Source organism: Macaca fascicularis, chromosome 6, assembly GCF_037993035.2.
Source record: "Macaca fascicularis isolate 582-1 chromosome 6, T2T-MFA8v1.1".
NCBI lineage: Eukaryota > Metazoa > Chordata > Mammalia > Primates > Cercopithecidae > Macaca > Macaca fascicularis.
The window spans coordinates 170,175,650-170,201,207 of record NC_088380.1 but is presented as its reverse complement, the minus strand read 5'-3'; the positions used below and the strand labels follow the sequence as shown (position 1 = coordinate 170,201,207).

At 38.9% G+C, this 25,558-nt stretch overlaps 2 protein-coding genes across 10 annotated transcripts in view; one reads left to right on the top strand and one right to left on the bottom strand.

The window, feature by feature from the left end:
• Window positions 1-13,953, bottom strand: part of HMMR (hyaluronan mediated motility receptor) — a 34,218-nt gene extending 20,265 nt beyond the window's left edge. For 2 of the 8 annotated variants that reach the window (XM_073994705.1, XM_073994707.1), the window contains exons 1-7: window positions 13,710-13,953; window positions 8,809-8,907; window positions 7,984-8,063; window positions 5,075-5,122; window positions 2,710-2,898; window positions 1,312-1,398; window positions 1,120-1,220 (exon numbers count right to left, since the gene is read on the bottom strand). In XM_073994705.1, coding sequence (XP_073850806.1) covers window positions 1,120-1,220; window positions 1,312-1,398; window positions 2,710-2,826 — 305 coding nt within the window. In that variant the 5' untranslated portion in view covers window positions 2,827-2,898; window positions 5,075-5,122; window positions 7,984-8,063; window positions 8,809-8,907; window positions 13,710-13,953. Of the gene's footprint in view, window positions 1-1,119; window positions 1,221-1,311; window positions 1,399-2,709; window positions 2,899-5,074; window positions 5,123-7,983; window positions 8,064-8,808; window positions 8,908-13,350; window positions 13,458-13,709 lie in introns of those variants that run through there. The other 6 variants (XM_073994706.1, XM_073994708.1, XM_015452228.3 and 3 more) reach the window with 3 other exon arrangements.
• A 59-nt stretch (window positions 13,954-14,012) lies between these two features.
• NUDCD2 (NudC domain containing 2) lies at window positions 14,013-20,530 on the top strand. 2 transcript variants are annotated; one of them, XM_045394492.3, is made up of 4 exons: window positions 14,013-14,242; window positions 16,470-16,518; window positions 17,014-17,165; window positions 20,061-20,530. In XM_045394492.3, the coding sequence occupies exons 1-4, from the start codon at window positions 14,054-14,056 to the stop codon at window positions 20,142-20,144; spliced, it is 474 nt and encodes a 157-aa protein (XP_045250427.1). In that variant the 5' UTR covers window positions 14,013-14,053; the 3' UTR covers window positions 20,145-20,530. The 2 variants fall into 2 exon arrangements, with proteins under 2 accessions (XP_045250427.1, XP_045250428.1); XM_045394493.3 differs by having other exon boundaries at window positions 14,013-15,093.
• The last annotated feature ends 5,028 nt before the right edge of the window (window positions 20,531-25,558 follow it).

Sequence of the window (25,558 nt, the reverse complement as noted above, 5' to 3'; positions counted from 1 at the left end):
AGAATCTGTAACAACTGAAACTGTCATACATTGCCGGGGGGTGTATAAAAATGGCAAAACCACTTTTGAATTTTAAAAAACATTATATATACACTACCCTATTACCCAAGAATTCTACTCCTAGAAATTTATCTGAGAAATAAAAACATGTCCATAAAAAAACATAAAACATGTTCACAGCAGTCTTTTCAATGGCAGAAACTGGCAACAGCCCAAATAATGATCAAAAGGAGAGTAAAGAGATGGAGGTATATTCATAGGGTGAACCACTACTCAGAAATAAAATAGGAAAAATTATAGTACACAGAACAGATTGGATGAATCTTGAAAAATTACATCAAACAAAAGAAGCCACACACACACACATGCTCTTTCTCTCTTGCATGTCCTAAAAAAAGGCAAAACTGGACAGGTATAGCGGCCATGTCTCTATCTCCAGCACTCTGGAAGGTCAGGGTGGTATCACTTAAGTCCAGGAGTTTGAGACCAGCCTGAGTAACACAGCAATGCCCCATCTCTAAAATAATAATAATAACAATAATAATGATAATAAATAAAAAAAGACAAAGCTAATTCATGATGATGTAAGTGAGAAAGTAGTTGTGGGGATGGGGACATGGCACAGGCAGTAGCAGGGAGTCAAGAAGGGGTGTGAAAGAACTTTCTGAAGGGATGAAAATGTTCTCTATCTTGTTTGGTAATGGTTACATAGGTGTATACAACTGCTAAAGTCACCAAACTGAACACTTACTCTCCACACATTTTATTATATGTAAATTAAAGCTCAAAATCAAAGCCTATGATTGTGCATAAATCACAACTTCCTATACCAGTGTTTTTCCGTTTCAATCTAATGACCACTTTCATAAGATCACGAAACCTTTCCTCATCATTAATACAGAAGATGTACAAAAGTAATGCACTCATACAACTTTCTAGCACATGTTTGAGAATGATTAGGGCTCATTCTCATTTAAAAAAAGAAATAGGGCAACTGGAGGGAGGCAATGAGATAAGTACTAAGAGAAGTCTGAAGTCTCAGTAAACAATAATTTGTGAAGAGAGTCAAATCAAGAATTGCTTCCACTTAACAAGTTCTCTTCACATTCAGTCACTTACAGTTTTCCCTCCAGTTGGGCTATTTTCCCCTGAGACTCTTCGAGACTTCTTTGGGTGACCTGCAGCTTCATCTCCATGCCTTCTTGCTTAGCCATCATACCCTACACAACAAAGATACGTGTTTTAGGAAATGAGAAAATTGTACTGATCCCCAGATCCAGACACAGCAAACCTGCCAAAGGCAGCACTCACCCTCATCTTTGTTTCTCTTTTGTTTCTAAGTTTCATCAACTCCAAGCTTAGAATTCTCAAATTCTTCTGGTTACCATTTTCAGAAAACTAAGTACAACAAACACATAAAAAATTCAGAAATATTTTCTGCTAAGATATATTTAAAATACACAAGTATTGATTTTTCTACCTATCACTGGGGTTATGTTTTTGACTGTAATATGCTTTGGTAGAGAGAACAGTCTTTGACCTACACCATAATTACTGATTGATTTTTTTTTTCTTTTGTTTTTAAGAGATCAAGTCTCGCTTCGCTGTCCAGGCTAGAGTGGCGTGGCATGATCATAGCTCACTATAATCTCAATCTCCTGGACTCAATCCTCCTGCCTCATCTTCCTGAGTAGCTAGGATTACTGGTGTGCACCACCACCATGCCTAGCTAATTTTTCAAGTTGTTTATAGAGATGGGGTCTTGATATTTTGCCCAGGCTGGTCTCAAATTCCTGGCCTCAAGCAATTCTCCAGCCCTCAGCCTTCCAAAATGCTGGAAATACAGGCATGAGCCACTGCACCGGTCTACTGTTCTTATCTCTCTTTTCCTTAATATGACTTGCTGGTTTGTTTTGATTTTATTTTTATGAGACAGAGTCTTACTCTGTCACCCAGGCTGGAGTGCCGTGTTGCTCACTGCAACTTTCACTTCCCGGGTTCAAGCGATTCTCATGCCTCAGCCTCCTGAGTAACTGGAATTACAGGTGTGTGCCACCATACCTGGCTAATTTTTGTATTTTTAGTAAAGATGGGGTTTCGCCATGTTAGGCTAGGCTAGTCTCGAACTCCTGACCTCAAGTGATCCATCCGTCTCAGCTTCCCAAAGTGCTGGGATTACAGGTGTGAGCCACTATGCCTGGCCTGCTGGTTTAGTTTTGAAAGGTTGTTTGGGTGGTCACTTACCTCTGTGTGCTGGAAAGTGCATTGCAAGATTCTAAAGCAAGTCCCTGAGAAAGGATTTCTTGAAACATGTTTGCTTAACAAAATAAATCTGAATTGCCTGGTATACTTTGTTTTGTTTTGTTTTTTTGAGACGGAGTCTCACTCTCTTGCCTAGGCTGGAGTGCAATGGCACCATCTCAGCTCACTGTAATCTCCACCTCCTGGGTTCAAGCGATTCTTCTGCCTCAGCCTCCAGAGTAGCTGAGATTACAGGTGCCCGCCAATGTGCCTCGCTAATTTTTGTATTTTTAGTAGAGACGGGGTTTCTCCACGTTGGTCAGGGTGATCTTGAGCTCCCAACCTCAGGTGATCCACCCGCCTTGGCCTCCCAAAATGCTGGGATTACAGCCGTAAGCCACTGCGCCCAGCCCGAAAAAACATGTTTATATTTATTCAACTGTAAATGTTATCATGAGGCTCAGATACCTTAGATTTTAGTAGTTCATTAGTCCTGGTCAATTCAATAAGTTGTTTCTCCAGTGTAGCATTATTTGCAGAGAGAGACGTTTTTTCCCTGAGTGCAGCGTTCAGCCTTGCTTCCATCTTTTCCAACTCAGTTTCCAGATCCTGGATCCGCCTGTCCTGGGCACCACGTTCCTGTAGAAGAACACGAATCTGGACAAAAACAAGGTGAGAATAAATGATTACGAATAATCACCCCGAAAGTTTCTGGAAAAATCTCTGATTTTGACATTATGCTTGTAGATATTCTAATGTTACTAGCTATCTGAATAATCATATTTACCTATGATGCATCTTAAAAGTCTTAATGCATTTTAAGAACAGAAGAACTTTAGTTGCCATAAATTCCAAGTATAATTAAGCTATTTATTCACTTTTTTTTTTTTTGAGATGGAGTCTTGCTCTGTTGCCCAGGCTGGAGTGTGGTGGCAGCATCTCGGCTCACTACAAGCTCCGCCTCCTGGGTTAAAGCAATTTTCCTGCCTCAGCCTCCCGAGTAGCTGGGACTACAGGCGCCCCCCACCACGCCCGGCAAATTTTTTGTATTTTTAGTAGAGACGGGGTTTTACTGTGTTAGCCAGGATGGCCTCGATCTCCTGACCTCGAGATCCACCCGCGTCAACCTCCCAAAGTGCTGGGATTAGAGGCATGAGCCACTGTGCCCGGCTGCTATTTATTCACGTTTAAGGCATTTCCACCTATAACAGTTATTTTCTGTAGCTTCAATTACACAAATTCAAATTAGCTTAAAATACTAAATGTTTTTTATTTCAAGAAGGCAGAGCTGGGCTTCTGAGGAGAATGTACTAGGCATTGGCAAGCCATCATTCTTGCTGCTATTACCAGATTTAAAAAACAAAACAAAACAACAAAACCCCCCCAGACCAATATTTTGTCCACAGAAAATGTGGAAGCCAAAAGACAATGAAATGAAATGATATTTTTAATGTCATGGGGGGAAACCTGCCACCCTAAAATTCTACACCGAATGAAGTCACTGATATAAATTATTAGTTCTAATCCTGGCTTTACCACTCACTCACCAGCTATCTGACTGAGACTCAGTGATTATTCCTCAGTGATTAAATATCAACCCCTACATGTATCCTCAATAAAATGATAGCTAACATGATTAGAATACATACAAAACAATCAGAGCAACTGAGCAGACATCTACAGTTACTCTGACATACTCTTGGTCAAAAGCCAACATTCGACTGTAATCAAATGAAAGATTTTAATATATCGAAAGAATATATCCATGAGAAAAAGAGTTGGTTAGCAACGGAAACAGAAAAAAAAAAAGGCAGAGAAGCAAAGTTCACAGTGAGCTGCTTAGCATTGCTAGGAAAGTAAATGGGTTCTTTAGGTCAGTACTGTTCAACAGAAATTTCTGTCATGGTGGAAACGCCCTGTCCAGTATGGTAGCTGCTAATCACATGTGGCTATTGAGCACTTCAAATGTGATTAGTGCAACTGAGGAATTGAGTTCTTTTTTTTTTGAGACGGAGTCTCGCTTTGTCGCCCAGGCTGGAATGCAGTGGCCAGATCTCAGCTCACTGCAAGCTCCGCCTCCTGGGTTCACACCATTCTCCTGCCTCAGCCTCCCGAGCAGCTGGGACTACAGGCGCCTGCCATCTCGCCTGGCTAATTTTTGTATTTTTTAGTAGAGACGGGGTTTCACCGTGTTAGCCAGGATGGTCTTGATCTCCTGACCTCGTGATCCGCCCGTCTCGGCCTCCCAAAGTGCTGGGATTACAGGCTTGAGCCACTGCACCCGGCTGATTTGAGTTCTTAATTTTATCTTATTTAATTTAGATAGTCACATGTGGTGAGTAGCCACCACATTGAACAGCATAGCTCTGTGTTATTTCACCCATGAGGAAGGCCTATACCTATTGTGCAGAGCAATGCATGGAGTTAGCCTACCTTCATCACAGTCTGACCAGCTGGGATTGCATGCTCACTAAGAAATCCTCTAGCTATGTTGTCTTAACATAAGTCAGCATACAGGAAGAGTGTCAACGATGGATAGATATCAATATCTGATCCACATATCTAATTGTAATCAACTGACATAATGATTTTCAGTTATCAGTTTTTCATTAAGTGGGCTATCTTGAATCTTGGCGTTGCCAGCATACCACATTAACATAGCCTGGATAGATCTGTGAAATGTTGTAAGAACTGTTTTCCCATACGCACTGTTCTGAATGGCATGTTTCCCTCACTGCAGGACTCCTCACACTGCAACAGAATCCTTATCTCTTAAATCTATGTAACTGTTTCTATTATATGTACTTTTCAATAAGTTGAAAGCACTGCTTACCTCTTTCTCTAATATCTTCAAATCTTTATCATTCTTTTGAGATTCCTTCTGTTTAAAAGCCAAAGAAAACTTATAAGCAAATTTAGATGTCACAAATATCACAGCCAAATTTGTTTCTTAGTTACCAGAAAAGATTAAGGGATCCAAACAGTTTCTATTTCAAACATTACACTGAGTCTGTTAAAAATTTTGTGGGTCACTCATCTGATAAATAAAAGATTCTAAAAATCTCAAGATATTTTAGGTTTAAAAGTTTTCAACCCAATAAATCAGGATTTTCCTAATCAGCCCAGTGAAAAGAACAGGTGGAACTTTATGAATAAAGCTACTGACTGCCTCCCTCTAATGTTAAACAGCAATACATCTTGAATATTTCATTATGCTATCTCAGAATCTTATAAAGAGAAATCAACTTAAACTTTGATACCCAAAGAGGAAAATATACAGATGCAAAGAAATAAAAACTGAAATAGCATAAGCTCTGATTCTAATTTTCTCATTGGCTTTATTCTAAATAAGACATACAATTTTCACACTGTATCTTTTTATATCCAACAGACTTTCTGAAACAATGGCTAGAAAAAGACTATCTTTTCCATCTAAAAATGGAAGAAAGGGATCAACATCTTGAATGAAACTGTTTTAGATGTTTCTAAGTGGGGCAGGAGGTGGGAGTGACATCAGTGTCATGTTTATTAATTTCACACTCCATGAAATTTTTTATGGGGAGGGACTATTATTTTGGGGCTCCATACAAACTTGTATGTAATTTAGTTTTCTAAGGGGCTTTATAAATTACAAAATTTCAGGACAGTTTCTTCAAGAAATTTAAGTCAAACCACTTACATCAATTTCTAAGAAGAGTGTCTATAATAGTCCTGCCCAATAAAAATAATGCAAACCATGTATGCATTTAAATTTTTCTAGTAGTATGTTTAAAAAGTAAAAATCTTAATATATTTTACTTAAGCCAATATATCAAATATATTACTTCAGCATGTCACTAGTATAAAATTATCAATGAGATGTTTTATATTTTTGTACTAAGTCTTTAAAATTTTCTTTGTATTCTACACTTACAGCCATTTCAATTCAATGCTAAATTTTCATCAGAAACATTTATGTATGTTTAGTTTCATAAAACACAGAGAGGAGAAAGTAAATTCACATACTCAAGTTGTTCCAAAAATATTTAAAAGTGTTCCACTAACAAAATTGAGTATATCTTTAAATATATATTAATTAAAATTAAATAATATTAAAAATTTAGTTCTTTAATAGCACTAGCCACATTTCAATTGCTCAACAGACACATGTGGCTATGCTTCCATGCTGAACAACACAGCTCTGTATTACAGAATATGAGGCTTAGGCAACTGCCAAATGAATGAAGAACCTAAGCCTAACTTTTCCCAACTCTGAATATTTTTCACATCAAAAAAAACCTAGTAATTTGTACAAATTTTTAACTTTATTTTTATTTTTGAGATAGGTCTCGCTCTGCTGCCCAGGCAGGAGTGCAGTGGCAGGATCTAGGCTCACTGCAACCTCTGCCTCCCTAGGTTCAAGCAATTCTCCTGCCTCAGCCTCTTGAGTAGCTGGGATTAAGGCACGTGCCACCACACATGGCTAATTTTCTTGTATTTTTAGTAGAGATGGGGTTTCACCATGTGGGTCAGGCTGGTCTCGAACTCCTGACCTCAAGCAATCACCTGCTTCAGCCTCCCAAAGTGCTGGGATTACAGGCGTGAGCTACTGTGCCCAGATGTCTTTTTTTTCCCCTTATTTTTGGAGAGACTGAGTCCTGTTCTGTTGCCCAGGCTGGAGTACAGTGGCGCCATCTCAGCTCATTGCAACCTCTGCCTTCCAGGTTCAAGCAATTCTCCTGCCTCAGCTTCCCAAGTAGCTGGGACTACAGGTGTGTGCTACCACATCCAGCTAATTTTTGTATTTTTTAGTAGAGACGGGGTTTCACTATATGTTGGCCAGGCTGGTCTCGAACTTCTGACCTCAAGTTATCCACCTGCCTCGCCTCCCAAAGTGCTGGGATTATAGGCGAGAACCACCGCACCCCTCCAGCTGTCTTTTAAAAAGTATTATATGGCGGCCAGGTATGGTGGGCCACGCCTGTAATCCCAGTTCTTTGGGATAGATCATCCGAGGTCAGGAATTCGAGACCAGCCTGGCCAACGGGCCAACATGGTTAAACCTCATCTTTAGTAAAAATACAAAAATTAGCCAGGCATGGTGGGATGTGCCTGTAATCCCAGCTACTGGGGAGGCTGAGGCAGGTGAATCGCTTGAGCCTGTGGGGACAGAGGCTGCAGTAAGCTGAGATGGTACCACTGCACTCCAGCCTGGGAGACAGAGTGAGGCTCCATTTCAAAAAAAAAAAAAAAGTATTATGTAGCTTGCCTGATTATAAACTTATGAAAATAGTAATAGTAGCTCTTGCACAAGCCACAAGACTATTAAGAATTTAATCTGTCACCACTCCTTAACAGTTTCTCAGTATCTTTCTTAGATATTGGCATTTTCCCCCTTTTCTTCAAAAATACTTAACCTTCCCTACAAACAAATACACAAAATCAAAACAACTCAAATGGTGGTACTCAATAAATGAAAGCATCACATAATTTTGAAATCTTTACTAGGTAATAAACAATTTAAACACGGAAGTGACTGAGAATTGAAGACCATTGTAATTGTGAACTAAGGGCACATTTAAACATAATGACCTAGGCAGAAATGGAACACTTGCTAGAGTTCTAATGATAACTCATTTCATTATTTCACAGATTTACTTATAACCTTGATTCAGACACTTAACCCATTCTAATCAAATACAATACTTCAGATGTTTTCGATGACACAGTTGATAAACCAGCTGGCATATAAAAGCTCGTCACCTTTGATTCCGAAGACTTAACTTTTCTAGCTGAAGCAGGCAAAGTAGTATCTTTGTCAACATTAAGATTTTGTTTAGATTCTGCAGAAAAATGAATTGTACAGATCATGGTTGGTGTTAACATGTTTTAACTACACACAAAACACAATTTCCAGTTTTTTTTTTCTTTTTGTTTTTTGAGACAGTGTCACTGTTACCCAGCCTGGACTGCAATGGTGTGATCTCGGCCCACAGCAACCTTTGCGTCCCAGATTCAAGCAATTCTCCCACTTCCCTCCCTAGTAGCTGGGACCACAGGCGCACCCCACCACTCCCGGCTAATTCCTGTATTATTAGTAGAGATGAGGTTTCGCCATGTTGGCCAGGCTGGTCTTGAACACCTGAACTCAGGTGATCCACCCACCTTGGCGTCACAGAGTGCCGGGATTACCAGCACGAGCCACCTTGCCCGGCCCCAGATTTCTAATTGCAACTTTTGATGAAACAATATATTCTTTTCTTAGTTGCACATTTTCAAATAATTACACAATATTTTTACACATCTAATATGGTTCTGATTTTCTTAATATTCCCTGACAGGTCAAGGTAATTACTAAAAGGCAAGCTACATATCAATATGAGTGTCTTGCTTAATTCTCCTGGTTATATAACAACGTAATGATGACAGCATTATTCTGTACTTGACCGTTTCATAAATCCATCAAATACAATTTAAACATAGTTCTAGCTTCACATTTTAAAAAATGCTATAACATCTTTAAATATTGTTATTCATAACTTTAAACTTACAAGATCACATAACCACTGTTCTTTGGTCATCTATTACCTTTCTGTTGTTTAAATCTTTGTGATTTCTGAAACGATACTGGTCCTTTCAATACTTCTGAAGTTTTAACATCATAAGCACCAGGAGATGGTGCGCAACCTAGAGGAAATAGAAAACATTAATATATCATCTAATGTTATTTATGATCTTAAGTTAAAACACGTCATAATAAAGTGAATATAAATGTAAAAATGTCATTAACAAACTGCTTCTATTTTTTTAAATGTAAAAAATTGCATCCATTTGATATTATAAAGAAGGCCTCTCTATGAAGAACAATATCATCTTGCCCTTTATATCAACTGGGTCAAAGGAACACAGGCAACTGAGCAAACAACAATTTTTGAGATGAACATCATGTATTACAGGCAATATATGGCTTTCTTACTAAGGACTGAATATAGCAAATAAAATACTTGGTGTCAACTCTACTCAAAGAGAGTCACAAAGGTAACTACTGTTGGTTTCTAGAAATAAAGTAATTAAAACTGTCTATCCCTCAATGTTTAGCCTAGAATAAAAATTTATAGTGATAATCCATCTCTGGCTAATGTCAATACATCAGACCCATTGAAGATATCAACTGCAATTCAAACACACGGAAGAAAAGCAACCACACTGAGCAACTAGAATTTTTTGAGCACTTACTAAATGCCAGACATTATGCTAAGCATTTTATAGATGTCATTTTATTTAATCCTCACAAGAACACTATGTGATAATTTACAGATAAAGAATGTGAGGCTTAGGAAATTCAAAAAGCCAATGTTAGGCAAAGTAAAAATTGTACTAGACTATATTTGTATGTTCCAGAAGTTTATACTGCATAATTTCACTTAACTAAAGTCCCAGATTTGAAGGCATTTCTGAGTAAATAAACATAGCAGATTTGACATGGGGCCCTTGGGACTTACAATAATTAAAATACTATTAGCCTAAAGCTTTAGCTGATTGGGAACAAACAGATTAATACTATTCTCTGAAAAGCTCTTTACTTCAGTCTAGAGCCTCATGCAAATAAATAGGAAGAGCAAGGAGCTTGGACCATTCTCAGGCAACTACTACAGTCCCCTAAATGTTTGTCAAATGGTAGACAGAAACTCATTATTATTATTATTTTGAGATACTGTCTTGCTCTCTTGCCTAGGTTGGAGTATAGTGGCACCATCTTGGCTCACTGCAACATTTGCCTCCTGGGTTCAAGTGATTCTCCTGCCTCAGCCTCCCGAGTAGCTGGGATTACAAGCTCCCGCCACCATGCCCAGCTAGTTTTTTTTGTATTTTTAGTAGAGACAGGGTTTCACCATGTTGGCCAGGCTGGTCTCAAACTCCTGATGTCAGTTGATCTGTCTGCCTCGGCCTCCCAAAGTGCTGGGATTACAGGTGTGAACCACCATGCCCAGCCCCATGAGTAGATCTTGATTAGAACTTTTTAAAAAGTAAAAACAATAGAAAAAGTCAGCATGACTCATACGCTGCAAAGTTAAGAACTATTTTGTGAAACTTTCCTTTCATATATGTGTGTAGAGATATAAGAATACATCTTAGGTTGAAATATAAATTTTGGGGTTTTTTTTGCTTTTTTTTTTTGAGACAGAGTCTCACTCTGTTGCCCAGGCTGGAGTGAGTGCAGTGGCGCAATCTCCACTCACTGCAACCTCCGCCTCCCAGGTTCAAGTGATTCTCCTGCCTCAGCATCCTCAGTAGCTGGGACCACAGGCGCCTGCCACCTCGCCCGGCTAGTTTTTTTGTATTTTTTAGTAGAGACGGGGTTTCACCGTGTTAGCCAGGATGGTCTCGATCTCCTGACCTCGTGATCCGCCGGTATCGGCCTCCCAAAGTGCTGGGATTACAGAGTGTGGTACATCTTAGAGCATCTATTTTATTCATTTGGGGTAGGGGTGGGAAGTAATGAAGAATATAGTGTATTTTGAAGCAAACAGAAGACTTCAGAGAAAACTGCCACCACCACTGGTAGCTATGGCCTTTGGGGGTAAGTCGGGAGGGATTCAGAGCTGGTAGTTTTTCTCTTTTGCTCTCTGCTCTTAGAAATGCTGCTGTGGAAAAGCATGAGAAGCACTGATCTAGATTTGACAAGCAGCCAGAAGAGAAACAGAAAACAAAAATTAAATCAGGCTGAATTCATCCTAGGTACACTGAAAAAATTCAGCAGTGTACCTAGGATGAGTTCTAGTATTCTCATCCCTCACTGGGTCCACTCTCAAGGAGATAAGGGCCAGCAAAACATGGGAGAGTGGATGTGACTAAGCAGCATGTGCAAGTTGCGAACAATTAAGGCCATATTTAACAAAACTTCTTCCCTAGAGACTCCACAGAGTCAGGTTTGATAAAGGGATTTGGATTCAAGAGCAACTAGGCTGAAACGGAGCCTGTACACTTACCAATACTTTGTGAGACTGTGGCACATGCCATTTTCATGTTCTATATATTTTTCTTAACTCTTAAATGCACTAGAACATAGGTTTGACTTGTTAGAAATCTGGGGAGAGGGAACATCAGACAAGAGGAATGGGATATCTTGGGAGAGATCATAAGCTGTCTGGAACAGCTTACATCTTCATCAACAATGAACAAAAGCTAAGCCAGGCAGTTCACACTTGTATGCAAACAAAACATTTTATGTGTTACATTAAACAAATTCTTCAAACTTCTCTGTGTTTTCTATTTCTTCCACCTAGAATGAACAGCCAACCTTCTGTTTTGCCAGAAGAGCCTGGATGTTGCCTCTTCTAGTTTTTTCTGAATGCCCAAATCAGGCTAGAAAACTCCCTTCATAGAAGCCTGTGCATATTGTTCCTATCATAGAACTTCTTGGTTTTCTTAAGGCTTATGTACTATCCATTTTCCACATTAGCCAGAAGCCTGCTTGAAGTTAGGGAGTATCTTAAACATGTTTGTATCCCCAATATTTAACTCAGGGTTGAGTTCAGCAGCATGGAAAAGAAAACAGAAAGTATGTTGGGGAGGTGGGAATGGAATAGGCTTTTGTAATCAGCCAGATCAGGGTTCAAATCCAGCTGGGGCCTGCCAATCAATAGACATTACTATGGGCCAGATACTTTGTAGATGTATGGAGAAGAGGGTGAATAAAAACTCTCTTTTTCCGGTGTAGCTTTAAGCCCCTGGAAAGTGACTTTGAGAAGCTCAGATTCTTCATTCACAAAACAAGGATAAAGAACAGTACCTACCTTAAAGTGTGGTTGTGAGGGTTACTCGAGTAAGAAAAATCACCACAGTGACTCATACACATTAACATCAAACGAATAATTGGTATTACTCCTGTAACTGTGAGCCTGAAATACTATATCTTTGGTAAAGCCAGTTTAACCTACTATAATGCAAACAACAACAACAAAAACAAAAAACCTTAAAGCCACACTGCTGACAAAACTTAAGAGTAGGTCCTTTGATTACTCGGGAAATTATATGGTCCTTGAGTCTTTTAACTAAGAAAATAAGTTTGTGCTGATTCACTTGCTCATTTGGCCTTCCTTTGTGAGTAGTTGTGAACATTTTCATCCACACGTTGGCTGACAGAAATTAAGAGATGTAATAAGTAACCATGAAATAGTGTATGATAGTGGATAAATCACGAGCTTTGATATTTAGCTCTACCACTTACTGGTTGTGCAAGTTACAAAACCTCTGTTTTCTCCTCTGTAAAATGGGGTCAATATCAGTACCTTCCTCACTTGGCTTTTGGAAGGAATAAACAAAATCTAGTAGCACAGTCCCAGCATACAGCATCTTAAATGATGAATGCCTACCAAACACATCTAAGGCTTCCTGGTTACTGTGCTTATGCATTGCGGTGTTAAGAGCACAAGATGGGGGCTGGGTTCTTATTCCAGTTCGGACACTTTGGTAGTGCAGCACTGAGCAAATTTAAGTCTCAGTCTTTTTATCAATAAAACAATGAATAATAGGATTACCCCTTAGAGTTGGTGGGAAATTAACAACTAATAATCGATGTACAGCCTTAGTATGGTGCTTGAGGTATAAGTGGTCAATATCAGCAATGATAACTTCATTGTTTTATGTTTTCAATAAGTACTACTGCTCTAATTTTACACCCAGAAACTGCCTTTACGGATCTTCCTACTTTTATGCCCAAATGGAATATACAAAAGAAATCCACAAGTTCAGGCTAAAAGTAATACTCCAATGTTCTTATCAGTGAGGCCCTCTCGGACTTGAAAATCAAATAGCTACCAACGCCTCGCCTCCATTCCCTTCGCTCTGCTGTAGTTTCTCCATTACTGCTGTTTATTGACAGTATTCCCCGCCTGAATGTAAGCCCCAAGGGGCGGGGACTGTTTCACTCCCTGCGGTATCTTTAGCATCCTGATTAGTGCTTGGCATGTAACAGATGCTTAGAGCATATTTGAGAAAAATCAATCAATTGAATGAGCCCCAGCCCGATCCTAAAATCGCCTCCTGCTTGCCTCCCAAGAAGGGAGCCGAAAGAAGCAAAGGGCGTTAGGGCGTCTCCCGTCCCCCAGCTCCTTCCCCCTTACGCACCAGAAGGGTCATTGAATCTTTTCAGGGGCGCCTTAGGAAAGGACATGTTGACGGCCAGCTCCAGAAACTGAAGGTCACTGGCACTCCTCGGCAACTGAATGCGGATTATCACTGCCTACCGGCTTCAAATTCAAAACTCCCCACATTCCCCTCCCACACCGGCGTTAGCCAATTGGAAAGTCAAACCCCTGGGCACACCAATCCCGCAGAGGAATACAAAGAAAGACTGCTGGGTTCTGACTGCGTCCAATTAGCTGGTCTGTGAGTTCGGGCTGCCAGCCAATAGGAAACCGTTACTGTTCCCCGCCCCACCCACCTACCCAGTCATTCCCGGCGTTACTCAATTGTAACCTACGCACCACTAGCATTTGCGCAAGCGCACTTCAGTACGGAGGCGTCTGAAAGCGCATGTTGGCGTCACTTAGGTGACTGTGTAGTAAGTTCCGGCTTCACTGGTTCCAGTTCTGTCCCATTGTTCGTTGCATGTGAACTTTTCTGGGTTTCAGTTCTTTCATCCGGGTTCTGCTGGTGCCGTAAATGGCCATTCAAAAGGGAAAACGAACAGGAACACCGAGACGCCAGCTTGCGTTCCTGCGCATGTGCAGTGACCCGAGCAGAGTGGCCGAGGCGTAGCCTGAGCGTGGGATTCTGCGCGTGCTCTTGGCTCCGCCTGGTGCGGCTACGGCCGGGAAGCCACTGGACTATGTCGGCCCCGTTTGAGGAGCGGAGTGGGGTGGTTCCGTGCGGGACCCCGTGGGGCCAGTGGTACCAGACCCTGGAGGAGGTGTTCATTGAAGTTCAGGTGCCTCCAGGCACGCGCGCCCAGGATATCCAGTGCGGCCTGCAGAGCCGGCATGTGGCGCTGTCGGTGGGCGGCCGCGAGATCCTCAAGGTAGCAGCAGCTCGGGGCTTGTGTTCAGTTTCCTCTTCCCAGCCGCCCCCTAAAAGTTCATGGTTTCCCTGAACGACTGTTGGGTGTCCTCACGGCTCCCGTGGCTGGCAGAAAGAGAAAGAGGATAACACTGACCAGGTTTGGGTCTGGTCAGAGCCCGCCTCCTCAGGGCAGATGCTGAGTTGTGGAAATTTGAGGAGCCCATTTTCCTATTTAGTTTTCAAACCAAGCCAGACTGCTGCTTCTGCTTCTCTGAAGGGCTTCAGCTGGGAACAGATTAACTAGGTTGCTAAAGGAACAAATATTTCTTCCGTGCACTGAAGACGGGAAGGTGGCAGGAAGGCAACGAGACAGATAACATCCCTGCAGTGGAGCGTAATTAATCAACAGATAAATATAGGAAAGGACAACAAAGAAAATAGGGATAGAATAACGGGCAGAGAATTTAGAGATGATGTCAGGTGATTAGTTTTGTCATCTAAAAGTTTAAAAATCCTGCATGTTTATGGAGTGGTCAAGCACGTGGTGAAGAGGTGTGTGCAGAAAATAAGCAGTACCCCTTTTATTTCTTTTCACCAATACTCGTTGGATCTGGACTCGCTTTTTCTTTGTCCAGCGTATAGTTAAATGAACAGGTTGAAATTAGATTTTGTTCTCAGATTACATGCCCAAGATGTTTGATGGCAGTGTAATGTGAAGGGAGACGACTTGTTTCCTAGTTTTGTAAACTTGGGCAAGAGATTGTTCAGTGTCTGTATACCTTCCTTATCCACAAGATACGGTAGTTATGGTACCCTTCTCATAGGATTGTTTTGGTATTCATGTGTATGAAGAGCTTGGAGTATTCACTGGTATGTAATAAGTTCATTCTATATGTTAGCTATTATATATATTACAGTATATGGAGGTGCTTTGAGTGCCTCAAGATTCCTGTGAAAGACATTAATTTATGTCAGCTTGGATCTCTGTGACTTTTCTGAATTGTACAATTCATAGTTTCCTCAACAATGGTTTTAGATTACGATTTAAATTTAGTAAATCCAGTAACTTTCGGAATTTAGCAGTAACTCGGGGATTTTTGATGTACATATAGACCAATGGGAGTTTTTTTTTTCCACTAATTTTGACATATTTGAAAATGTGGGCTTTTTCTAGTGACACTTTAATTTCACTTTCTATAACTTAAATTTGGCAGCAAATTAAAATGGATTTGAGCTTATGCATTCTCTCTCTTTTTTTAAAAATATACTTATTTATTTATAGAGTCAGGGTCCCTGTCTCCCGTGCTGGAGTACAGGGCTGAGATTGTAGCTCACAGCAGATTCGAACCCTTGGGGTCAAGCAATCCACATTGGCCTCCAAAGTGCTGGGATTACAGGCCTGAGCCACCGGACCTGGTGCCGTCTCTTTTAAATTTATATTTTGTTTATTTATTTTTTTTAAAAAAACATGAGTTTGTGAACAGTCACAAGTGATCTTTCAAATCTGGAATACGTAAAGTTTTTTTAAATGCCAATTGCCCAACAAAAAGATTAAAATGTTTTTAAAAGTTTACGTTAAAAACAACATTTTGCTGGGTGCAGTAGCTCATGCCTGTAATCCTGGCACTTTGGGAGGCCTAGGCGGGTGGACCACGAGGTCAGGAGTTCGAGACCAGCCTGGCTAACATGGTGAAACCCCATCTCCACTAAAAATACAAAAATTAGCCCGTCGTGGTGGCGGGCGCCTGCAGTCCTAGTACTCGGGAGGCTGAGGCAGGAGAATAGCTTGAACCCTGGAGGTGGAGGTTGCAGTGAGCCAGATCGCGCCACTGCACTCCAGCCTGGGTGACAGAGCGAAACTCTGTCTCAAAAAAAAAGACAACATTTCTTAGTTTTAGCAGGAGATCCCTTCTTGTGGTTAATTTTAATTGGTAGAATTAAAGCATTTCAGATACTAATTTCACATTTGGCTAGTGGTCAGCATTATTGTATCTTCTAAAAATTAAGGAGCCCTGATCTTTCTTTAGAGAGCTCTGTGTTCTTTGCCATAGTAAATATCCCTTGCAGTGTAAACTAGTTTCCATTTTACCTGCTGGAAGAAAATTTAGGGTTGCGCACCTATAAATGTCATGGTGAAGTGGTGGTATAAGATGTGGATTAGGTAGGAAAGTAGATAAATCTTAATCATGAAAACTTTATACAAATTAAATTCTGTATTTTTAGCATCTTGTATGTTTATTTTTCAGGGCAAACTCTTTGATTCTACAATAGCTGATGAGGGAACATGGACTTTGGGTAAGGGTAATTACTAGAATTCATCAAATCTTTTTTTAAAATTAATTTTGTCTTGTTATCTATTCCCCTTTTGTATTAGGTCTTTTTTGTCTTTGCAGCTTTGAAAGATAAAGCAATAGAAATGTGTTGAAAACCGTTGTATGTCAAAATTACCTACTGGGGGGAGAAAAGATTACTTAGTGGTTTTTGAAAATATAAAATTTAATGAAGAACTTCTTGAGACCAGCCTGGCCAACATGGTGAAAGCCCGTTTCTACTAAAAATACAGAAGTTAGCCGGTCATGGTGGCGCATGCCTGTAATCCCAGCTACTAGGGAGACTGAGGCAGGAGAATCACTTGAACCCTGGGGTGGGGGCGAAGGTTGCAGTGAGCCGAGATCGCGCCACTGCACTCCAGCCTGGGCGACAGAGTGAGACTGTCTCAAAAAAAAAAAAAAAAAAAAAAACCCAACTTGATGAAGAACTCTAATTTCTTTGTGTGTGTGTTTTTTTTAGAGGATAGAAAAATGGTTCGTATTGTTCTCACAAAGACAAAGAGAGATGCAGCAAATTGTTGGACTTCTCTACTAGAATCTGAATATGCAGCGGATCCTTGGGTGCAAGACCAAATGCAGAGAAAGCTTACATTAGAGAGATTCCAAAAAGAAGTAAGTCAGATGAAGTGTATGAGTATGTGTAATTAAATATATAAAAATCATTGAATAAATACTATTTGAAATTGAAACTCAAATGTCATTATGAAGAGTTACAAACATTTTCTAGAAGAATTTTTTAAGTGAATGGTTAGAATAATGGCCTTGTATGGATTTGATTTTTCAAAAGATTTTCTTGAGAGGAATTTATTTGTATTGCTGTGATTTGTGAGTTTAAGCTTACTTTTATGTACATCAGTAATGCATGAATAAACTCTTACTATAGTTGAATCAATATAGACTTACATAGTGTAAAAGTGAAAGGCCCCTTCACCACCATTCTTCCATCTATCTCATTTTCATCTTATATGTTGGCTGTTTGTTTTGTTTTTTAGCATAAATGGAGGATCACACTGTGTGTATTGTTCTCCTTGTTGCTTTTTTATTTAATAATATGCCGCGGGTCTCTTTCTGTACTAGTACATAGGTATAAAACTCATTCTTTTTAACTGCTTCAGAGTATTCTGTAGTTTGGATGTGTTATCATGATTTAGCTGTTTGCCTTTGATATGATTTAGATTTCTTCATTTTTCTCTATTTTAAACAAAGCTGTGCTTTCATCTCTGTGAAACTACTCAAGTGTTCTAAGATATCTTTAAGATAAATATCTGGGAGACGAATTACTAGATCGTAGCACTTGATAATGTACGTCTTTATGATAATGATTTCCAAATGTATATCTCAAGCCTAGACTTTTTTTCTGAATTTAGGACCTGCATACCCAGTTGCCTATTCAACATCTCCACCTGGCTATGTAATGTATATTAAGCTCACCATGTCCAAGTTGAACACCCTAACAATCCTTCTATATTTGTTTTTACCCGTAGCCTTCTCATCTCAGTTGATGAAAACTAGTAGTTCAGGTCAAAAAAAAATTTGGGACTCATCTTTGATTCTTACATCATTCTCATACTCTATCCAATGTATTAAGAAATCTTGTTGATGCTACCTTCCAAATATATTTAGAATTTGACCACTTCTCACCACCAGCTCTACTACCATTCAGATCTGGACCACCTCTAATGTCTTGCCCGGATTACTCTAATAACGTTCTAATTGGTCTTCTCACTTTTACTCTTGCCATAGTCTTCCCAAAATAGCAGTTTTTTGTTTTGTTTTGTTTTTTGTTTTGTTTTGAGATGGAGTCTCGCTCTGTCGCCCAGGCTGGAGTGCAGTGGTGCAATCTCTGCTCACTGCAGGCTCCGCTTCCTGGGTTCCCGCCATTCTCCTACCTCAGCCTCATGTATAGCTGGGACTGTAGGCTCCCGCCACCACGCATGGCTAATTTTTTTGTATTTTTAGTAAAGATGGGGTTTCACTGTGTTGGCCATGATGGTCTCAATCTCCTGATCTCGTGATCCGCCCACCTCAGCCTCCCAAAGTGCTGGGCTTACAGGCATGATCCACCGTGCCCAGCCAGTTGGAGCAGTTCTTTTAAAATCCAAGTCATATCATACCACTTCTCAAACTCTGCAAGTCATTTCTCTATCTCTTACAAGGCCATATCTGTTCAGTTATTCCATTATCTCCTTGACTACCTCCTTCCCTACTGCTATCCCTCTTACTGATTCTGCTTTTGCCATACTGGCCTGTTTGCTGTTCCTTAAAGAACATGTCAGCCCATCCCTTTGCTATCGTTCTGACTGCAATGCTCTTCTTCCACAGTTTGGCTTTTATGTTTTCATATCATTGCTCAATGAAGCATACTTTGATCATCCCATTTAAATATTATCATTTTATTTCCCTTATCCTGTTTTTTCTATTATCACTTACCAACTTTTAACACTAGATCAGGGGTTGGCAAACTACAGCCTTTGTGCCAAATTTGGCCCACTACCTGTTTTATAGCTTTTCTAGAACACATATATGCTCATTTGTTTGTATATTGTCTTTCAGATAGTTGAGTATTTGTGTTAGAGACCATGTGGCCTGCAAAACCTGAAATGTTTACTACCTAGTTCTTTAAAAAGCAAGCCAGCCCCTGTACTGGTTGATTTATGGTTTGTCTCCTCCTGCTAGAATAAGTTCCGCTAGAGCAGGAATTTTTGTTTTTTTTCACTCTTGAATTCTACATACCTCTAATGGTCTTCCAAACAGTAGGAGCTCAACAAATGTTTGTTGGATAAATGAAATAGCCCACCAAAAAGACTAAGGCCTGACATACTACTTTACAGGATTGTTGTGAGGGTTAAATATCTTACATATATATAGCTCTTAGAGATTTGTGTGGCACGTAGAAAGCTCTCAAAAAATGCTAGCTATAGGCCGGGTGCCGTGGCTCACGCCTGTAATCCCAGCACTTTGGGAGGCAGAGGCAGGTGGATCACCTGAGGTTGGAAATTCAAGACCAGCCTGACCAACATGGAGAAACTCCGTCTCTACTAAAAATATAAAATTAGCTGGGTGTGGTGGTGCATGCCTGTAATCCCAGCTACTCGGGAGGCTGAGACAGGAGAATCTCTTGAACCCGGGAGGCGGAGGTTACGGTGAGCTGGGATTGCACCATTGCACTCCTGCCTGGGCAACAAGAGCGAAACTCCGTCTCAAAAAAATAAATAAATTAAAAAAATTAAAATGCTAGCTATTAAATCTATCTACGGACTTTATTGAAGTATATGTTTCCCCATACACTTGCCAACATTGTAGTATACATATGATTTCTAAATATTTATAACTAGGAGAGTTGAAAAATGCCTCATAGTTTTAAATGTTATTTTGGTGACAACAGTGAAGTCTGTTATATTTTCATGTATTTATTGGTCATTTATATATCTTTTTTATCAATTGCCAGTTTGTACTTGTATTTTTCCTTTTAGGTTTTATTTCATTATATATTTTTATATCTTTTAGAATCCTGGTTTTGACTTCAGTGGAGCAGAAATCTCAGGAAACTACACTAAAGGTGGACCAGATTTCTCAAACCTTGAGAAATAACTGCTTTTTTTCCCTGAATTCTGTGGATCCTAGCAGATATTGCCAACTTAATCAGAGAAACAGATTATGTAATGGAAGAAAAATGTGGATGCCTACAGTTAACAGATTGCAAAATATATTTTAAAATGGTTCTAAAAATTGCATTCAAACATGATTTACGTAGGAAATGTACTGTGGGAACTATTCTATGGATACATGGTAAAGTTGTTTTGGACTTGTTTTTGCTCAGCATGAAGTTTTATATGCTGCATTTTACTAATTCCATATTTAACCATATTTTTAATACAAAATAACATTAGAGAATAGATCATGTGAAATGAAGGGTGCCTTTGGGGAAAATTAACTTTTTCTTTTGATAAGTATGATATTCAATAAAGTTTTCTAAATAGGAATTGTGTACCCCTTTGTCTAAGTATAACAATTCACACAAAATTATAGTGCTGAAAACAATGTTAAGAAAGGAAAAAGTCCATAAATGTATTTTAAGTAATTAAGAGTTAATGAAAATTTCTTAATTAGAATATTATTACTTGAGGGATTACTTTATGTCAAGAAGTTTAAAAATAGTTAAAAGTCTAACAGTAGAAGTGGATTAACACAGAAGTGTGAACATGGTAATTAAGTGAGTCCTTTGTGGCAGAAAGTGAAGGTCACTAATTGTATATCAGTGGCATTGTTTTGATCTTAAGTGATTTAGGCATATAGGTAGGAATTGTCTATAGACATTCAATGTCCTATTTATGTCCTTTTTATTTATTTTTTGCCCTTTTGAACTCTTGAAAAAAATTCAAATCTCATGCATAGAAAAGTTACAGATAATTCTTTTCTTTCTGAACCATTTGTGAATTAGTTGAAGACATGATTCCTCATTACTGATAACTGTTTGCTTCAAATTATCTTACATGACTAGAATGCAACCATTAAAATCAGGAAATTTATGTTAACACATTACCACCCTCTAATCCTCAGACCTTTACTTCATTCACATTGAACCGATTGTCCTAATAACGTCCTTATAGCAAGAGGATCCAGTCAGAATCATGCCTTCCATTTAAATGTCAGCTGTCTTTAGTTTACTTCATTCTGGAACAAGTTCTCATTTCGTTCCTTTTACAACTTAGTGCTTTTGACAATTATGGGCTAGTTTTGTAGAACATCCCTTATTTTGAGTTCTGATACTTCATGATTAGATTGAGGTTATTCATCTTTGGCAGGAATGTGATAGAAGTACATCTTGTCATAGTTTAATAATTTCAATTTGTCTCATTTCTGATGGTGTTTCTTAGATGACTGATTAAGGTAGTGTCTGCCAGACTTCTCCACTGTAGTTATTTTTATAATTATTTTTTGAGAAGATAGTTGCAAAATACTACCTTTTTTCTCATCAGACTTTAAATTTATCATATCTCTATAATCTCATTATTTTCTATTTTATTCAGTGGGTTAAAAACCTATTCTCATTACAGTGATGCTCAAAATTATTGTACATTTGGCTGGTAGAAGTCCATTTTGGGTGGCCTCTGTGTCCTTCTGACATGTTCCCATCATTATTCAATCAATTTGTTACTCTCTGGCATAAGATATACCAGGCTTCTCATGCTGTCCTTGACCTAACCCAAGAATCAGCCATTTTTCCGTAGAGCCTGGGTTCTCTTTAGTGGGTAATATTTAAAAGCCAAGATCTGTGCTAGTGTGCAATTGCTATTGGTGTATATATATAATGCATGTCTTTACATCTATATTTCTGTATCTGTGTATATTGAAAACCATGAGTTCACATGTAAATTCTAATTCCATGGGCTTCATTTTCATTTTTTCCCTTTCCATATTTATAACCCCTTTCAGTACCAGTGAGAAATCTGATTCCTATTTGATTCTCTATTTGTGTTTTTGTTTTTTCTTTTTTGAGTTGGAATTTTACTCTTGTCGCCCAGACTGGAGTGCAGTGGCGTGATCTCGGCTCACTGCAACCTCTGCCTCCTGGGTTCAAGCAATTCTCCTGCCTCAGTCTCCCAAGTAGCTGGGATTACAGGCATGAGCCACCACACCTGGCTAATTTTTAATTTTTTGTAGAGATGGGGTTTCTCCATGTTGGTCAGGCTGGTCTCAAACTGCCAACATCAGGTGATCCGCCCGCCTCGGCCTCCCAAATTGCTGGGATTACAGGTATGAGCCGCTGCGCCTGGCCTGATTCTCTATTGTAGGTCATCTCCCCACATGAATGTCTTCCTCACCCTGCTTAGGCTTCGCATCCTATGCTGAGCAGGGATATCCTCCTCCTCACCCTGCCTGGACCCTTAACACCTCACTCCAGGCCGTGGCAGTCCATTCACCCTATGATTCCTGTCTTGCTTATTTTAAGAATGAATTGTCGGGGAAGAGGCTATTTTTCTTTTAATTTTATTCTCTTTGACATTTAACAAAATTTTTTATTTTGAGTAAACAAAGTAAAATTAACATTTTTGGTGTATAGTTTGGTGAATTTTAAGTACGGATATGTGTAAACACCTCCACAATCAGAATATTGAAGCATTCAATCACCATAAGAACTCTTATGCTCTCTTTATAGTCACACCCTACTCCCAGCCCCTAAACCTTGGAAACCACTGATCTAATCCTTGTCTCCATATTTTTGTCTTCAAGCATGTCATAAATGGAATCATATGTAATTGAGAAAAACAGCTTAATTGTAACAACATACATTTCACCCATTTAAAGTGTATAATTCAGTAGCTTTTAGTATATACACAGATAAATGCAACCATTCCAATCAATTTCAGAGTGTTCTCATCATCTCAGATAGAAACCTCGTATAGTTTAGCTTTTATCCTCCCGTCATCCCCCGTCATCCACCACTTTTCATCTCATGGATTTCCCTGTTCTGGACATTTCATGTACATGGAATCGTAGTATGTGGTCTTTGGTTACTGGCTTCTTTCACTTAACATGTCTTAAGAGGTTCATCTATATTCTAGCATGTATCAGCACATTCATTAGTATGTCTGAATAATACTTCATTGTATGGCTGTATCACTTTGTTTATACATTTGTAAGTTGGACATTTTGGGTAATTCCACCTTTTGGCTGTCCTGACTAAAGCTGCTATAAACGTGTACAAGTTTTTATGTGCATATGTGTTTTCATTTCTTACCTAGGAGTAGAATTTGTAGGTTATATGATAACTATGTTAATCATTTGAGGAGCTGTCATTGTTTCCCAAAGCAGCTACATCTTTTTACTTTCCCACCAGCAGTGTACACAGGTTCCAATTTCTCTGCATCCTTGCCAACACTTGTTTACTTGACATTTTGATTTTAGTCATTCTAGTAGATACGAAATGGTATATCTATGTAGTTTTGGTTTGCTATTCTCTGATGACTATGTTGAGCGTTCTTTCTTGTGCTTATTGGCTATTTGGGTATCTTCCTTAAAGCAGTGTTTATTCAAATTCTTTACCCATTTTTTGGTTGTTGTCTTATTGAGTAGTAAGGGTCTTTGTATATTCTGGGTACAAGTCCCTTATTGGGTATATGATTTGTAATTTCTCCTCCTTTTACTTTGTTGATAGTGTCTTTTGAAGCACAGACTTAATTTTGATGAAGTCTTATCCATCATGCCGTTGGTGGATCACGTTTTTGGTGTCATGTCTAGGAACCTTAACCCCAGGTCATGAAGAATTTTTCTTTTTCTTTTCTTTTTTTTTTTTGAGACAGACTCTCGCTGTCACCCAGGCTGGAGTGCAGTGGCACAATCTCCACTCACTGCAACCTCTGCCTGCTGGGTTCAAGTGATTCTTGTGCCTCAGCCTCCCAAGTATCTGGGACTACAGGTGTGCCCACCACTCCCAGCCCTTTTTTTTTTTTTTTTTTTGTATTTTTAGTAGAGATGGGATTTCACCATATAGGCTAGGTTGGTCTTGAATTCCTGACCTCAAGTGATCTGCCCACCTCGGCCTCCAGAGTGCTGGGATTACAGGCATGAGCCACCGTGCCCAGCCTATGGATTTTTTCTTCTAAAAGTCTTATAATTTTAAGTTCTACATTTAGATCTGTGATCCATTTTAGGTTAATTTTTGTATAAGCTGTGAAATTTAGGTTTATGTTTTGGCATGTGGATGTTCAGTTGTTTTAAAATCATCTGTTGAAAAATTGTCTATTTCCCATTGAGTTGTCATTTCACCTTTGTCAAAAATCAATTGCTATTTATGTGAGTCTAGTTTTGGACTTTATTCCATTGATCTATGTGTTTATCCTTTCATAAATACCACATTGCCTTGATTATCATAGCTTTATAGTAAGTCTTAAAACTGGGCACCATAATTCCTTCAACTTTATTCTTTTTCAAAATTGTTTTGACTAATTTAGTTTCTTTGCCTTTCATATGAAGTTTAGAATTAGCTACTCTGTATCTACAAAAAATCCTACTGGGGTTTTGAATGCAATTTTGTCTTCCAGTCCATGAACATGAGGTATCTATTTAGGACCTCTTTGATTTCAGTTATCAGCATTTTATGTCATTTTTCAGCCTATATTCCACAGTGTTCATTTTGGGGGAACGATTGTTAAATTGTATTATTTTGGAAACATGGGTTTCCAATTGCACATTGCTAGTATATACAAATGTGTTTGATTTTTGTTTGTTGACCTTGTATCCTGTGACGTTGCTAAACTTTATTAGTTTTGGAAGTTATTTTGTTAACTTGTTAAGTTTTCTACATAAACTACGAATAGGAACAGTTTTATTTTATCCTTTTAATTCTGTGGGCCTTTGATATTTTTTGCCTGATTGCAGTGGCCAGAACAATACAGTGGAGAAAGTGGCCATCCCAGTCTTGTTCTGGATCTTAGGATTTTGAAAGCATTGTCTTTGACCATTATGTATGCAAGCTGTAGGCCTTTCGTAAATTCCCTTTTGTCATGTTGAGCAAGTTCCCATCTATTAATTTGTTGTTAGCAGAGTTTCATGAGTGGATATTGAATTTTCTATGCTCTTTCTGTATCACTTTGGTCATTTTTTTTTTCTTTAGACTGGTAAAATCATGGATTTTATTGATTTCAGAATTTTGAAACAGCTTATATTTCCTCCCAACCCCAAACTTGGTTGTGGTACATTATTCAGCTTATGTATCTAGATTTTTATTTTTTGAGGATTTTTATGTCTGTGTTCATTTTGGATATTGTGCAATTTTTTTTTTTCCTTGTATTATCTTTATCTTGGTATGGTATCATGTTAATTCTGGTCTGGTAAAATGAATTGAAAAGTGATTATTCTTTTTGGAAGAGATTTGTAGAATTTGTGTTAAGTCTTCTTTAAATGTTTTATGAATTTGCTAGTAAGGTTTTAAACAATAGTTCAATTTTTAAAAATAGAGAATTTATTGAAGTTTACTTTAGTTAAGTTTTGGTACTGTGCCT